The 15,415-nt window shown below is 44.2% G+C and overlaps 2 protein-coding genes across 2 annotated transcripts in view; one reads left to right on the top strand and one right to left on the bottom strand.

Annotated features, from left to right (window-relative positions):
- Positions 1-5,576, bottom strand: part of WDR20 (WD repeat domain 20) — a 62,573-nt gene extending 56,997 nt beyond the window's left edge. The window contains exon 1 of the mRNA XM_021401226.1: positions 5,169-5,576. The gene's annotated coding sequence lies outside the window, so the exon portion shown is untranslated. The remainder of the gene's footprint in view (positions 1-5,168) is intronic.
- Positions 5,844-13,266, top strand: HSP90AA1 (heat shock protein 90 alpha family class A member 1). The gene is made up of 11 exons (XM_021401219.1): positions 5,844-5,998; positions 7,364-7,522; positions 7,615-7,981; positions 8,431-8,564; positions 9,031-9,339; positions 9,927-10,092; positions 10,360-10,550; positions 10,674-10,821; positions 11,615-11,883; positions 11,979-12,312; positions 12,531-13,266. The coding sequence occupies exons 2-11, from the start codon at positions 7,364-7,366 to the stop codon at positions 12,638-12,640; spliced, it is 2,187 nt and encodes a 728-aa protein (XP_021256894.1). The 5' UTR covers positions 5,844-5,998; the 3' UTR covers positions 12,641-13,266.

Raw genomic sequence — 15,415 nt, 5'->3', positions numbered from 1 at the left:
TGCTGGACAAAGACAACGTTTTAGGAAACAGGTACTGCAGTCTTCTTACAGTGCTCTTACAGAGCAGAAACAGATATTGGGAAGAAGCACTTGTAACCCTGTGGAAGAATGTTCTTTGTCTCTATGTTTTCATAGATATAATTATAGGTTTGTACATGTAGTTACAGCTAGAAAGTGCATCATTATGCACCAGTTCTGGGAAAGTGTAAATCATAATAATATATGGTGTAAAACTCCAATACAGTATTACTTGTTCTAGTCACTACGGAATGCAAAAACAAACCTAAAATATTATATATATAGTTATATTACTGATAACAGTCTAATCTATTTATTTTGTAACAAATAGCATATAAAGAAATTTATATTAAGATTAGACAATCATGCTGAGGCCTTTCCATGCTCTTTCTGTCAGCCTTTCTATGCAGCTGAGTTTTCACTGTAAGTTATACTTGGCATGAATTAATACTGGAAATGTTGACTCCTGTTATAACAAATGTACTTTTCTTCAGCAGTACAAGTCCCCTCAGAATTCCTTCTGAGAGCAACGACAAACTGTTAGCATGCTCTAACATGTACTTCAAAAACCACAGACTTTTAGAAGAATGATGCCTACGTTTCCGTATGTGCTGCCCTTGTTCCATACAATTCTTGCTGCCACCTACAGTTCAGAAGTACGACAACATTTTAGGAAGTTATTTTCTTCATAGCCTTCTAAGAACCCTTCCACCGCAAAAATACACTTTCTAAGTGACTACTGATACTATTTCTGGTACTAATCACTTCTTTTGTGACCTAAAGATCATGTGATCACTCCATCTCCCAATAAGACACGAGAAAGTAGGAAATAAGACAGCCTGATGAATAGAGAAAGCATGACGTTTTGCTCAGCCAGCAATCCCTAGCCAGCTTTGCATTTCATTCTAACACAGGTTTTACACGTATAATTCCATGGGTTAAAGAAATCCAGACACGCATTTCCACATCTTTCTACTTATGTCAGTTTTCTGAAATCTACTGTATAGGCAATTTCAATGCTGCAGTTTTGTTTTCCCTAAGTAAACCCTGAAGCACTGGGATAACATGACAAATCTGTCTCAGAACTCAGACAGCATTAATTTCAAAAGCACTAAGACTACAACATCAAGCATTCAAGAACTAGTTAAATGCTGGAATTAAAATTCTCTATGCAGATTTCATTTCATTTATTGAGGCTTATAAAAATAACTTAAAAAAAATCTTATTCAGCGACACCAAAGAAGCCTCTGGCAGAACCAAGAATAAAATCCAGTTTTCCTGTGTGTTATTTGAATGTTTAATAACTTCCAGCATGTTTTCCTTTATTCTTTGTTAATTTTTAACTTCAAAAAAACTGTGTAATTAAATACTCTAATAAAATGCAAATGTATATAGGGAACAGGTATGGGGCTTATTCTTAGGAAAGCAGCAAATGCAAGACTGAGGCCCTTGCAGTTAGTGCAGCAACGTATCACAGAACCATAGAATGGCTTAGTTTGGAAGGGAGCTTAAAGCCTCACCAGCTCAGGCTGCCCAGGGCCCCATCCAACCTGCCTCTGCGGGCAGCAGGGCAAAGGCCTGAGTAAAGAATTTCTTCCTAACATCTAACCTAAATCTCCCCTCTTTTAGTTTAAAGCCATTTTCCCTAGTCCTCTCACTATTAGACTGCGTAGAAAGTCAGTACCCCTCCTGCTTATAAGCTCCCTTCAAGTACTGGCAGGCCACAGTTAGGTCTCCCTGGAGCCTTCTCAAACTTTATATCATGTGTAGTTGGTATGGAACAGTTTTAAGTTTTTGATGTTAGAAGACCTGGTTCTTCAACATTTGGTTCAAATATGAACTTTCTGAAAGCAGAAGTTGTCCAGATTCTGACAAGAAAATGGCAATGATTTGCCTGGTCTTAAGATTGAGTATTGTGGCTGCTGGTTTTTTTTTTGTTTTTTTTTTGCCTTTGCATTTACAGTAATGTTTGAAGTAGGAAATCTCACTGAATAAATGGCAGGTTCCCCCTGTTATTTATTTTAGAACCATATAATTTAAAAAAAAAGAAAAAAGAAAGAAAAATCCCCCATATTCATCCCTCAAACAGCGGCTACAACAGCTGTTTTAAAAAAAAAAAAGAGGGGGAGAAAGAAAAGAGAAGAATTGTTTTAGCCTGGTTTCCTAAGGCAGTGAAACATGCAGTAATATGGTGGTTGTTCATCAGTCCCTCCCTAGTAATCTTGACTTATTTAAGCAATTCAATTAAAGCTATCAAAGGAATAGAGATCATAGAGATGTTAAAGTCCTAGAAAATGAATAGGTGGGTAGCAGAGATGCATCCTCTTGTTGCCTCCTTTGAAAGAAGGTGCAGGGAGAGTCCAGCTTCATCCTTGCTGTCTGTCTAGCCTAAGAGCTGGGAGGCAATGGCTGGCTGCTTCTTGTCCAGGCTGTAAATCAAAGGGTAGATGGATTTGGGACAGTGAGAGTGGCTAGGGGATGTGGAACAGAACAAACTTATGTGTGAATGTGCCAAGAACAAAGGACTTGAAAATATCAGTCTTCAGCAATTCCCCCATTAATAGAACTATTCGTTAAAATATGAAAGTGTACTAATCTCCTAGTTAAGAAAAGGGAAATATTTTGAACAGATTTTTCCCACAAATTAACTGAATTGGCTGAAACCAAGTCCAGAACATTTTAACCAAAATCTGAAGCAATACAAAACTGTGATCATTTAAAATACAAGAACCGCAGGAACTAAATGTCAATCTTCACCAGGCCTCAGTGCATTACAGAACAAGAAGAATATAGAACTGTTCAAAATTCCTGAAGAAAATGTTAGAAAATTTACACAGGTACACAGGGACTGGCGTAAGCAGAGCTCAGAAAACTCAGATGATTTGGTATGAGATTACTTTCTCCTACTGGTTTTGTCAAACAATTTTGAAAAAAAAAATCAGTCTGCTTTTGAAAGCTAAATAGCACATTCACAAAAGAAAAACAGAATGACTGTTTCAGTCACACTGACATCAGACCATATGAAGGCCTGTGATCCCACAGACACAAGTAAAACCTTCCTTAGGTCTTCACATGCTTAACAAAAAAATACTGGACAGATGTGCATAAATGTTAATATCTTAGCTGTTCACTGAAATACCTAAGTTATTTTGATCGAAATAGATGTTAGGAAACATTTCAGTTGATGGAATCTGAAAAGTGTTTCAGCCTAAAAGGTATGTCATATAGAATGTATATTACATCAAAACAATCTTTTATCTAAGAGAAGCATTAAAGATACATTGGGTATAACTGTCACACTTACAAGACAGCATTTAAAAGCCATTAAGCTGCTGTAAGGAAGCAGACGAGTAAAACAGCTGAAGCACACCTGAAACCATAGTCACTATGCAAGGAAAGGAACACATAATACTATAGAAAGAATTCTGGAATGCATTATTCTGTAGACTTCTGTGTTCAAGAGGAAGAAAAAGAAACGCATGAAAATGACCACAAAATCAGACCCGAGGAGTAAAGCAAAAAAACAACCAGTGTAAGTACCAAAGAGGTGAGGTGGCCTGGGTGGAACCGCCGAACTTTCTAGGCTGGGCACTGGCTGAAATCCAGCTTTTTCAGTGGCTTAGAACTGAGTAAATAACTTCACTCCTGCTATTTGATTTCTTCTGTGTGCTGACCAGCAGCTAATCATAGAATCATAGAATTAGCTAGGTTGGAAAAGTCCAACCATCCACCTACCACCAACAACACCACTAAACCATGTCTCCCAACGCTATATCTAAACGTTTCTTGAACATCTCCAGGGACGGTGACTCCACCACCTCCCTGGGCAGCCTGTTCCAGCGCCTGACCACTCTTTCAGAAAAGTAGAATTTCCTAACGTCCAGCCTAAATCTCCCCTGGCGCAACTTGAGGCCATGTTACACCATCTTGCATTATTGTTGATAGTACAATTAATTTTTCCTCCTAATTAAGGCCATATTTTGGCCCACTCTTTATGTCACTGTTATAACATCTCTGTTGAGAAGAGCAAGGTCCTCTAAATCATTACACCAATGCAGATCCTGATGCAGATACTGCAGAAACTGCAGTGAAGCAAGCTGCAATTTTAACTCCTCATCTGGTTTTGAACATATACTTAAAGTACATTCTCGTTTGTCAGAGAAGATAACAAAAAGGACTAAAAATTCCCTGAATGACACAGCACTGCAACAAAATCAAGCCTGTAGACCCCATTTCAATCAGATATTTGTTTAGATCTAACTACAGGATAAAGGATGTGAAGAACATCAGATTCAGCTTAAGGATCTTCAGTTAGATTCATTCATTGAGCCAAGCATCATAAGATCTAATTCATGGGCCGTGCTACCCAGTGTAATTTAGGGTGCTTAACTGGGATAAGGGCAGGTTAGGCATATAGAATTTGGATTCTCATATCAGTCAGATGCTGACCTAGATAACTGTTCGGAGTATGTCCAAGAGACAACAAAAAATGCCAAAAAAGGTGGGCTTGAGATGAATTTTGCTACAGAAACAGCATCCTTTTTATTGCTCAAATAAATACATGGTTGTTCTTTAGAGAAAGGAGACTCTCCTTGCAGAGATGCTTCCATCGCTGAACAGTTTTAACATGTACATTCACTTAGTATTTATATCCCCAGAAATGGATCAGCTCCAAGAAGAAAGTTTTAGAAGCCAGTCTGGAACACACGTGATGCAGATCCTTCTCCTGAGACACGAAGACCTGCATTTAATGCCTCCCTCCCAATCAGGTTGTTCGGGATGTAAAAATAGCCCTAAATGCACTAATCACAGAGCTGCTCACTGTAAGGAGACACAGACTTATCAAAGTCTTTATGCATACTGCATAAATGGATGAAGGTATGCCCTTTGAACGCCAGCAGAGATTCTCACTGATAGGCAGCAAAGGCCGTGCACAGCCTGGGAACCCCAGTGAGTTTCAGGCTTTGGGATCTAATAAACGCAGCAGCACTGGTGGCTGCCTAGCATCTACTATGAGAGCTCAAACCCTGAGGTAACTGCATTGCTATGCAGGCCTTCTGACCTTCTTGGAATTGATCCCTCTGGTCTTTTTATCCCAAACAAGTCTATATATTGAGAGGCACAGCTTTGCTTAGCCTGTAGACCAGTACCTGCTTTGCGAGCAGCTATTCTGCTTTCCCCATTAGGCGAAACGCTTCACACAGCACCCCGGTGACGTGAATCAGAGCCGGCCCGGCCCAGCCCGGCCCGGCAGCCCCAGCCCGCCTGAGGGGAGCCGCAGCCACCTGTGCAACCGGCTCAGCGGGAGCCGCCCGGCGCACACAGTTCTGAGAGGAGACAGGGCGGCTCCCGGCCCGCACCCCGCTTCTAGGCTCTTCTGAAGTCTGGGGGGGAGTGGGGCACCTTCCAGGCCCTTCTGGAGACCGCGCCGGAGCAGCGCTCAGCACGCCCGCTTCTAGGACATTCTAGGAGGCGCGGAGCCGCGATGACGTCACCGCCGCTTGCACAACCGCCCCGAGGCCGAGCCCACTCCCCCCTCACCGGCCACCCCCGCACGCGCATGCGCCCAGCTCGCCCCACCCCTCCCCGACTGTGGGGCCGAGCGGGCGCTTGGGCGAATAGGGAGCGCGCGCGCCGCCTCACCCTCCGGCGCACGCGCAGAACCCGCCCCCACCCCGATGACTGAAGCAACGGCAAACGCCCGCGCGAGCCCCGCGCTCTGACGGCGTCCTTTCGCGGCTGCCTACTATTGGCTGAGCGAGGCTCGGCCCCGCCCCTCAGCGGCGCTCGGCCCCGCCCCGCCGCCCCCTCCCCCGTGCCTGTCAGTGAAGGTTCCCGATGGTTCTGGAAGGAGGCGGCGCCGGCTGTATATAAGGCGGGCGGGCGGCCGGGGGCGCGCACTAGTGGAGGCGCAGCGCTGTGGGTAGAGCGTGTTCGCTGATTCTGTGAGGAGACCAACAGCCCTTTCCCCGCTGCCAAGGTGAGCGGTGGCGGAGCTGGAGCCGGGGCTGCAGGGTGGGCCGCGCTTGACAGGGCGCTTTCGTGCTGCGATCCGGCGGCCTCTGTGTGCTGGTGGTACTAGGGGTTGGTGGGGGCAGGGAACCGCGTGGCGTGAGGCATCTGTTTTCCTTGTGGTTATGAGGTAGAGTGGAGTTAAGGGGTGTAAGATAGAGGTAGAACGGGGAGGTGGGGGTGCGCTGTGACCCCTTCAGTGGTACATTGTTACTGGCGGGGGCTATGGAGGCGAGGTACAACATGGCGGGCAGCGCCGGGGGGGCATTTCGGCTGCTGCTGGGGGAAGCGTATCCCCGAGGGCTGACCTTGCAGATGGGCTTCCCTTTCACCGGGGCGAGAACTGAGGGCGTTGGGGTGGGGGTCCAACCCACCCGGGCAGGCGGTGCGCCGGCGGCAGCGCCGCGCGGGGTGCGGAAGCCGCGGGGGCAGGCGTGGAGGGCAGCGCGGGCTGCGGGCGGGCTGCGCTGCTCCCCGCTGCCGGCGGTGGGTGGAGGTGGGGGGGGTGGCGGGAAGGCTCTGGCAGTTTCTAGAACCTCTGCTGTTTCCAACGGGAGCCTGCAGGGGGCGCCGCAGGCCGACCCTGCCGCCAGGCACCGCGTCCCGTCGGGAGGTGGCTGCACCCGTTGCGGAGCGCCCGCCCCGTTCCACTCATCAGTTCTCGCTTCGCTGCCGGTGCAGGGCAGCGTTGTTGTATTGTGGTTATTTTTCATTCGCTCTGCACCGGTTAAAGCGGGGTCGTGGTTGAGGGCTTTTTCCGTTTGAGTTGTATTTGGTTTTCCTGAGTCGTGATTCATGCGGAGGTTCTTGTGGGCAGCAGTTCAGAGAAGATGCCTCTGTTCGACAGAGTAATAATGAGTTTGGTGGGGCTGTACCGGTGTACAAGTTAGTGTTCAGCGAGTGCTGTGAGTGCTGCGTGCAGCTGGAGGTCGTTGTTGAATTAACAGAACGGCAGCTCGGGGGAGAAAAAAACAAGTGGAAATGCTCATGTGAACTGGCTATAGAATAATGCAGTTAGCATCCCAAGCATACAGCCAGATTTTCAGTTCTGTTTTTCTTTTCTGTAATCTACTGTAGGAGTACATAATAAATGAGTAAGTGCAAACGAAGGTGAATGTAAAGTGAGTCTGGTTAAAACCTTCCCGTTTAGTTTTTGCATTTTTTCAGAACTCTTGAGTTGTTAACTCATAGGATGTAAGATCCTTTTCTGTGTCTTACTGGTGTAGTAGTTGAAACTATATAGCTAATGAGTTGAATTCAGAATGCCTGTAAGCGAGTATGTGCAGCAGGCTAGAGTTGTTCAGCATTGAATTTCATCTTGATTTCCATACAGATGCCGGAAGCTGTGCAAACGCAGGACCAACCAATGGAGGAGGAAGTGGAGACCTTTGCCTTCCAGGCTGAGATTGCTCAGTTGATGTCTCTGATCATCAACACTTTCTACTCCAATAAGGAAATCTTCTTGAGGGAACTGATTTCCAATTCATCAGATGTAAGTATTTGGGCTCTTAGATGGGCTCGTGTTCATAGCACTGCTGAAAGTTTTTAGGTAGGGAATGTTAAAGGTTGCTTCTTCTTTGATAGGCTCTGGACAAGATTAGATATGAGAGCTTGACTGACCCGAGCAAGCTGGATTCTGGAAAAGACCTGAAGATTAACCTGATTCCAAACAAGCACGATCGCACTCTGACCATTGTGGATACTGGCATAGGGATGACCAAAGCTGACCTTGTCAACAATCTTGGTACTATTGCCAAGTCTGGTACCAAGGCTTTCATGGAAGCGCTGCAGGCAGGGGCTGATATATCCATGATTGGTCAGTTTGGTGTTGGCTTCTACTCTGCCTACCTTGTTGCAGAGAAGGTGACAGTGATCACCAAGCACAACGATGATGAGCAGTATGCTTGGGAGTCATCAGCTGGAGGATCTTTCACTGTCAGACTTGATAACGGTGAGTGCTTCTGCTCAAGTCAGTTCTTTGTAAATTATTACCAAATGATGCAGCTGCCTGCTTACTCCGTGCAGGGGGAGAAGACTGTTACGTATCGAAGTTTAGTTTGAGAAATTGTTAGCATGTACTAGGGGAATGTCTGGAGTAAATGGTGTGTTGTAATGAAGGCTCTTTTTAAAATAACGTGGAAATATTTCTGTAGGTTTTGCAAGATGTCAGATGAATGGAGTAATTAGTGAAACTTTCCTTAAAAGGAATTTGCTTAAAGTGCTGAATGCAGTAAGAATGTAAATCTGTAAGCTTGCTTTGGTACATAGTGTCGTATTCTGCTGGGGAAAAGGGGATAAAGAAATCTCGCTAAAGGACTGTGGTTTTAAAGCAAATATTTCTAGACTTTGTCAAAGCTTAGTTGGCTTCTGCATAAGTAATACCTGTAAATTTCATTCCAGGTGAACCTTTGGGCCGTGGAACAAAAGTTATCCTGCACCTCAAAGAAGACCAAACTGAATATCTGGAAGAACGGCGAATCAAGGAAATCGTGAAGAAGCATTCTCAGTTCATTGGCTACCCTATTAGGCTCTTTGTACGTACTTTGAAATACTACATAATGAAGAGCAGGAGTCATAAATTGTGTTTTCTAAATATAGATGAGCAGTCTACATACCAGATTGTTGGATTGTTGCAGATTCTGCATGGATGTGGCTCTTGAGCTGATGCGATGCTGTTAATAAATGAATTTTACAAGGTGAAGCTTAAAGAAATCACCCAAGCTAGTAGCATTGCAGTTTTCCAACAATTAAAAAATTAACTGCACCTATATACAAAATTTGTTACATTGAAGTTGGAACAGCATGAACTACCACTGAACCACGTGTACTGAAACACCACTGAAGAAGGAAAGGTTATGTCTGAGTTCAGAACAAAAACTGGACATCGTGCTTGTTTGTGTATTTAGGTTGCAATTCCTTACTCAAGTTTAAGGCTGCATGGGATAAAAGTGGTGTAGCTTCTGCATGGTAGATTAAGTCCAACTGTGTTCTCTTTCGTAGGTGGAGAAGGAACGCGATAAGGAGGTGAGTGATGATGAAGCTGAAGAAAAGGAGGAGGAAAAAGAGGAGAAGGAGGAGAAGACAGAAGATAAACCAGAGATTGAGGATGTTGGTTCTGATGAGGAAGAGGAAAAGAAGGATGGAGATAAGAAGAAGAAAAAGAAGATCAAGGAGAAGTACATTGATGAGGAAGAGCTCAACAAGACCAAGCCTATTTGGACCAGGAACCCAGATGACATTACCAATGAGGAATATGGGGAATTCTACAAGAGTCTAACTAATGACTGGGAGGACCACTTGGCTGTCAAAGTACGTTCTTGTTTGTCTTTCTCTAAGCACAAGCTTTTTTGCCACTAAAGCCAATTCCTAAGTTGTTTTGTTTTGAGTATTATTGTAGAAGTTGCTTACTGGTTACGAGTGATGCTGTTCAGAATGCTTACACTGAGAGGTGCTTGCGCTACAGCTGCTCAGGTTACTTCTAAAGCTGTATTTAGCATCTTCAACGAACACTTCAGTTTATTGCAAATACAAATGCAGGTGCCTTTCCTGTATGTATCTTAGTTAGCAAATCTAATTAGAAAACTTGAAAGTAGATCTCAAATAGAAAGCTAGCTGTTTTTTTGGTTTGTAGTTCCCTTTTTAAAAAAGGGGGGTGGGTAAGTGAGGTGTAGTTAACCCTTCCAGGCCTTCATGGTTGAAGATACTGCAGGAACACATCTTTCACAGTTGTTTCAGAGCGTGGCCACAACTGAACAGAATTCAGATGATGTTGTGGAGAATGCGCTCATTTTTCTGTCCATTGTCTTGCTTACTGCATGTAATGTTTTTTGAGGTATTAAGCATTACTTAAGAGACAGCCATATAAATTGCAGTAAAAAAAATTTATTTTCTTACAGCACTTCTCTGTGGAAGGTCAGTTGGAATTCAGAGCTCTCCTGTTTGTCCCACGACGTGCGCCTTTCGATCTGTTTGAAAACAGGAAGAAGAAAAACAACATCAAGCTGTATGTACGCAGGGTTTTCATCATGGACAACTGCGAGGAGCTGATCCCTGAATACCTGAGTGAGTATTGGAGAAAAATATTTCTAAAAATAATCACAAACTGCCAAGCAGTTCTGAAGCTTATGTTTAAAAGAGGAAAATGAGGATGGAAGAAGATGAAGTCTTAGAGAGTTGATAAAGTCTTGGGCAGTTGAAGAAAGTACTACTTCGTATGAAAATCTTGTAGAAGCCCATTCATACTTCAAAGGGGCAAAGACACTTAAGTAGTGATCGTAAACTTCAGTTCTTTAAAACCTACGAATCTAATTCTAATGACTTTTCTTCCAGACTTCATGAGAGGTGTTGTAGACTCTGAGGATTTACCTCTGAACATTTCTCGTGAAATGCTGCAACAAAGCAAGATCCTTAAAGTGATACGGAAGAACTTGGTGAAGAAGTGCTTGGAACTTTTCACTGAGTTGGCTGAAGACAAGGAGAACTACAAAAAGTTCTATGAGCAGTTCTCCAAGAATATCAAGGTGTGTAGTATTTGTTTAATCTTGATGGTAAATGGTACAGATTCTGTTAATACCACATACTAAGCATCCAGCAGCTTAGTGTCTATTTAAGCCATTCAGTAGTTTGTTCTTTTACTTCTGTAGCTTGGTATACATGAAGACTCCCAGAACCGCAAGAAACTCTCCGAGTTGCTCAGGTATTACACATCTGCATCTGGTGATGAAATGGTTTCTCTGAAGGACTACTGCACTCGCATGAAGGAAAACCAGAAACATGTCTACTACATTACTGGTGAGTTGGCAAGAAATGCCCCGTGAAAAGCAGTTACATAAGGTTGTTGGGGTAAGAAGATGGTAAATAACAATGGTAATTCTCTTCAAAGAAAAGAGATGGAGCTGTATGATTTATATATAAAAAAAAAAACTCATAGAAAAGTGCTGCTTTCTAGATAACTACTTCTCTTGTCAGTGTCTCACTTACATAGTTAGCTGTGATGGAGGAATTTTTCATCCTGAGATGAAGTTCGCTGTTTTATCACACTGGGTGATTCCTATGGAAGTGTAGTCAATGGCTCATAGTGTACTATTGTCATTGAGGACAACAGAGCTAGCTAGGAGAGTTTACTCGTACTGCAAACTCTGCACTCGCAGACTATTTGCAAGGTGTCCTAGGATGCTTCCTCTTGTCAAACTCAGGCTGACAGTTGGAACATGAACTGCTCTTGAGGAAGTGTGCAGCGCTGATCTGCAATGTTATAGTTGCTCTTCAAGCATTGCCTTAGTTTTGAAATATTAATGTTCATTGTCATTGCTTCCTTGAAGGTAAGGGAGAATAAATTTAAAGCTGGTTTTCTGACAAAGCTGTGTGTGTGAAGTGCCTTTACACAGCTAGCTTCTTTTACCTCTGTAAGCCCAGAAAGGTTGGAATGCCAAATGTTTTTTTTCCAACTAACATACTGCTGGGAAGGCTTAAGTCTCACTGGGCTAGCAAGAGCATTTCAGTAGTTTGTCATAACTATTGTTTTCTCCCTGGTAAGAGCTAGTGCTGAGGATCAAACAGAACTTGACATTCATGCTTCTTGCAGGTGAGACAAAAGACCAGGTGGCTAACTCTGCTTTTGTGGAGCGTCTTCGCAAACATGGCCTGGAGGTGATCTACATGATCGAGCCTATTGATGAATATTGTGTGCAGCAGCTGAAGGAATTTGAAGGCAAGACTCTGGTTTCTGTCACAAAAGAGGGCTTAGAGCTTCCAGAAGATGAGGAAGAGAAGAAGAAACAGGAGGAGAAAAAAGCCAAGTTTGAAAACCTTTGCAAAATAATGAAAGATATCCTTGAGAAGAAAGTAGAAAAGGTAATTAGTACTGTGTTCTGCAAGTTGCACCTTGGTTCTTGTTCATTAGTAATGTTGACATGTTAAGCTAAAAAGTTCTGTGTGTGCTTTCCTAGGTTGTTGTGTCCAATCGCTTGGTAACTTCTCCATGCTGTATTGTAACAAGTACATATGGCTGGACTGCCAACATGGAGAGGATTATGAAAGCTCAGGCGTTGAGAGACAACTCCACAATGGGATACATGGCAGCAAAGAAGCACCTGGAGATCAATCCTGATCATTCCATCATTGAAACACTGAGGCAGAAGGCAGAGGCTGATAAGAATGACAAGTCTGTGAAGGATCTTGTCATACTGCTGTATGAGACAGCTCTCCTGTCCTCTGGCTTTAGCTTAGAAGATCCCCAGACACATGCCAACCGCATTTACAGAATGATCAAACTTGGCCTGGGTAAGTTGGAAATAGTCTTGTTTCCAGTAAACTCGGTGTGCTGATACTCAAGTATCTTAGGAGCACATGGAGAACATCAGTGCTTCTCTTGGACAAACTTGAAAGGGGAGTGGAGTGGGGGTGGTGTAAAAACTTGAGGCCGTAGAAGGTGCTATGGAGGCAAATAAAGGCTTAGAGTTCCTGGCTAAGCGTTAACGGTCCTTGCGTTCCTTGTGCAGGCATTGATGAAGATGATACTGCTGCGGAGGAAGCTAGTCCAGCAGTTACCGAGGAGATGCCACCTCTTGAAGGAGATGATGACACATCACGTATGGAGGAGGTGGATTAAAACAGTTTACAGGAACTCATGAATGTTTCCTTGGCTAATATGAATAAGTTATATTTTGTATATTATGAATGTTACCTGCCAAAAAAAAAAAATCTTTGACACTTTTGTCTGCATTCCCTCTTTATATTTATTTTCAAAGATGTTATACCTTTATTTTTGTTACATTGCTTTTTCAGCTGATGTGAGATACAAATGCCATTGAGGGAATATTTTCTTTAACACTGTACAACCCTAGACAGGCAAGTAAGGAGTAGTTATTTTTGTCTGTATTAGCTGGTTGCAGGTGGCAGGGTTTTTGACTTATTCTTAATTGCCAGAAAAGTAACAAAGACGGTATGACATCTGGATGTTAAGTTTGTTTAGTGTTCTACAGCTCTTCAACTCTGAATACTCTAACATAGAGTACCTAGTAACTAGGTATCTATGAGAGCTGACACTTGGGGAAGCTTTAACCCTTTTGCTCCTAACAAGGTCTTGATGTTTAAAGTTGTTTTTTATACTGTTCAAGGATTCTGGATTGCACTCTACCATAGAATAGAATCCACTGTAAATCTCTATTGTGACTTATGCAAATCTGCATGTACAGTTCAAACCTAGAACTGTAAGAATAAAAGTGTTAAGAATGAGTTGAGTCACTGACTTGTCTGTTAATACTGGGAGCAGAAAGTGCTGGTCGGAATGTTTCAGATTTCAAGTATTAGATGTCTGCAATTCATACTGGATGTTCTGTAGTGCCACTGTAAAGCAGTATCACATGTTCCAAGAATACAAGTAGGGTCTAAGACTTTTAATCTCATTCAGATGGTGCTTAAAATTAGGTTGAATTGATGTCATTACTCCACTTGTAAGATGGAACCAGGCTCCTACAGCTGCAGATCTGGTTCATTGTGTTGGACCAGCAGTGAACTTCACAGACTAGGCTGTCTGTATGAAATTGTACAGGCTTTCATCAGAAGCCATGAGGTGTTAACTTGGCCTTCTGTGTTCTTGGGTCTGGTCAAAGATGGCAGTTGACAGTGTGCAAATGGTACAGAAGACTTGGTAGGGTTTTTTGTATGTGAAGTAAGGTAAATGGATGCTTTCTTGCTCCTAGTTCCTGGAGAAAAGTAGGATAACTTACATCAGTGTACTTTGGGATTGGGGGAGCCTAACACACATGTTTCACTCACAGGACAAGTGGATACACTTCCAAGAAACTTCATATTCCAGCTGAATCCAATTGAAAATGTGTTCTTTAGGCCACACTTAGTATTTCATAGAGTCATAGAAGGGCCTGGGTTGAAACTAACCATATCGCTCATAGAATCAGCAAGGTTGGAAAAGACCTTCAAGATCATCCAGTCCAACCATTGTAGCCACGATCATCAAGTTTCAACCCCCTGCTGAGTGGAGGGTTGCCAACCACTAGACCAGGCTGCCCAGAGCCACGTCCAGTCTGACCTTGAATGCCTCCAGAGACTGGGCATCCACAATCCCCATGGACAACCTGATCCAATGCATCACCACCCTCTGAGTGAAAAACTTCCTCCCAGTCTAACTTAAATCTCTTAGTTTAAAACCATTCCCCCTCGTCCTGTCGCCATCCATCCATGTAAGCAGTTGTTCCCCCTCCTGTTTATGTTCCCTTCCAGTACTGGAAGGCCACAATGAGGTCTCCCTGGAACCTTCACCAAGCTAAATGAGCCCAGTTCCCCCAACCTTTCTTCATAGGAGAGGTGCTCCAGCCCTCTGATCATCTTGGTGGCACTCTGAAGCTCCACATCTTTCTTGTGCTGGGGGTCCCAGGCCTGGACACAGTACTCCAGATGGGGCCTCACAAGAGCTGAGTAGAGGGGGACCACCACCTCCCTCTCCCTGCTGGCCACTCCTAATGCAGCCCAGAACATAGTTGGCCTTATGGGCTGCCAGTGCATGCTGCTGGCTCATGTCCAGCTTCTCGTCCACCAGGACCCCCAAGTCCTTCTCTGCAGGGCTGCTCTCGAGGAGTTCTTCCCCCAGTCTGTATAAACACCTGGGATTGCCCCAGCCCAAGTGCAGCACCTTGCACTTGGCCTTGTTGAACCTCATTAGGTTCACGTGGGCCCACTTGTCCAGCCTGTCCAGGTCCCTCTGGATGGCTTCTCTTCCCTCCAATGTATCGACTGCACTGCTCAGCTCGGTGTTGTCTGCAAACTTGCTGAGGGTGCACTTGATTCCATCGTCTATGTCATTGATAAAGATGTTGAAGAGCACCGGGCCCAAGACTGAACCTCGGGGGACACCACTCATGACCGGCCTCCACCCGACATAAGACCATTAACCACAACCCTTTGGCTGCAACCAGCCAGCCAGTTCTTAATCCATCTAACAGTCCATCTTTCAAATCCATACCTCTTCAATTTAGAGAGAAGGATGTGGTGAGGGACCCTGTCAAAGGCTTTGCAGAAGTCCAGGTAGATGACATCCATTGCCCTTCCCCCATCCACCGATGCCGTCACTCCATCGTAGAAGGCCACCAGATTGGTCAGGCAAGATCTGCCCTTGGTGAAGCCATGCTGGCTGTCTCAGATCACCTCTTAGTCTCGTATGTGCTTTACCATGGTAACCAGGAGGATCTGCTGCATGATCTTCTCAGGTACAGAGCTGAGGCCTGTAGTTCCCCGGGTCATCCTTGTTCCCTTTCTTAAAAATGGGAGTAATGTTTCCCTTTCTCCAGTCACCAGGGACTTCACTGGACAGCCCTGATTTTTCAAATACGATGGAGAACGGCTCGGCAACCACATGAGCCGTCTCTCT

This window comes from Numida meleagris, chromosome 6 (genome assembly GCF_002078875.1).
Source record: "Numida meleagris isolate 19003 breed g44 Domestic line chromosome 6, NumMel1.0, whole genome shotgun sequence".
Lineage (NCBI taxonomy): Eukaryota > Metazoa > Chordata > Aves > Galliformes > Numididae > Numida > Numida meleagris.
This window is presented reverse-complemented; position numbering and strand designations above follow the sequence as displayed.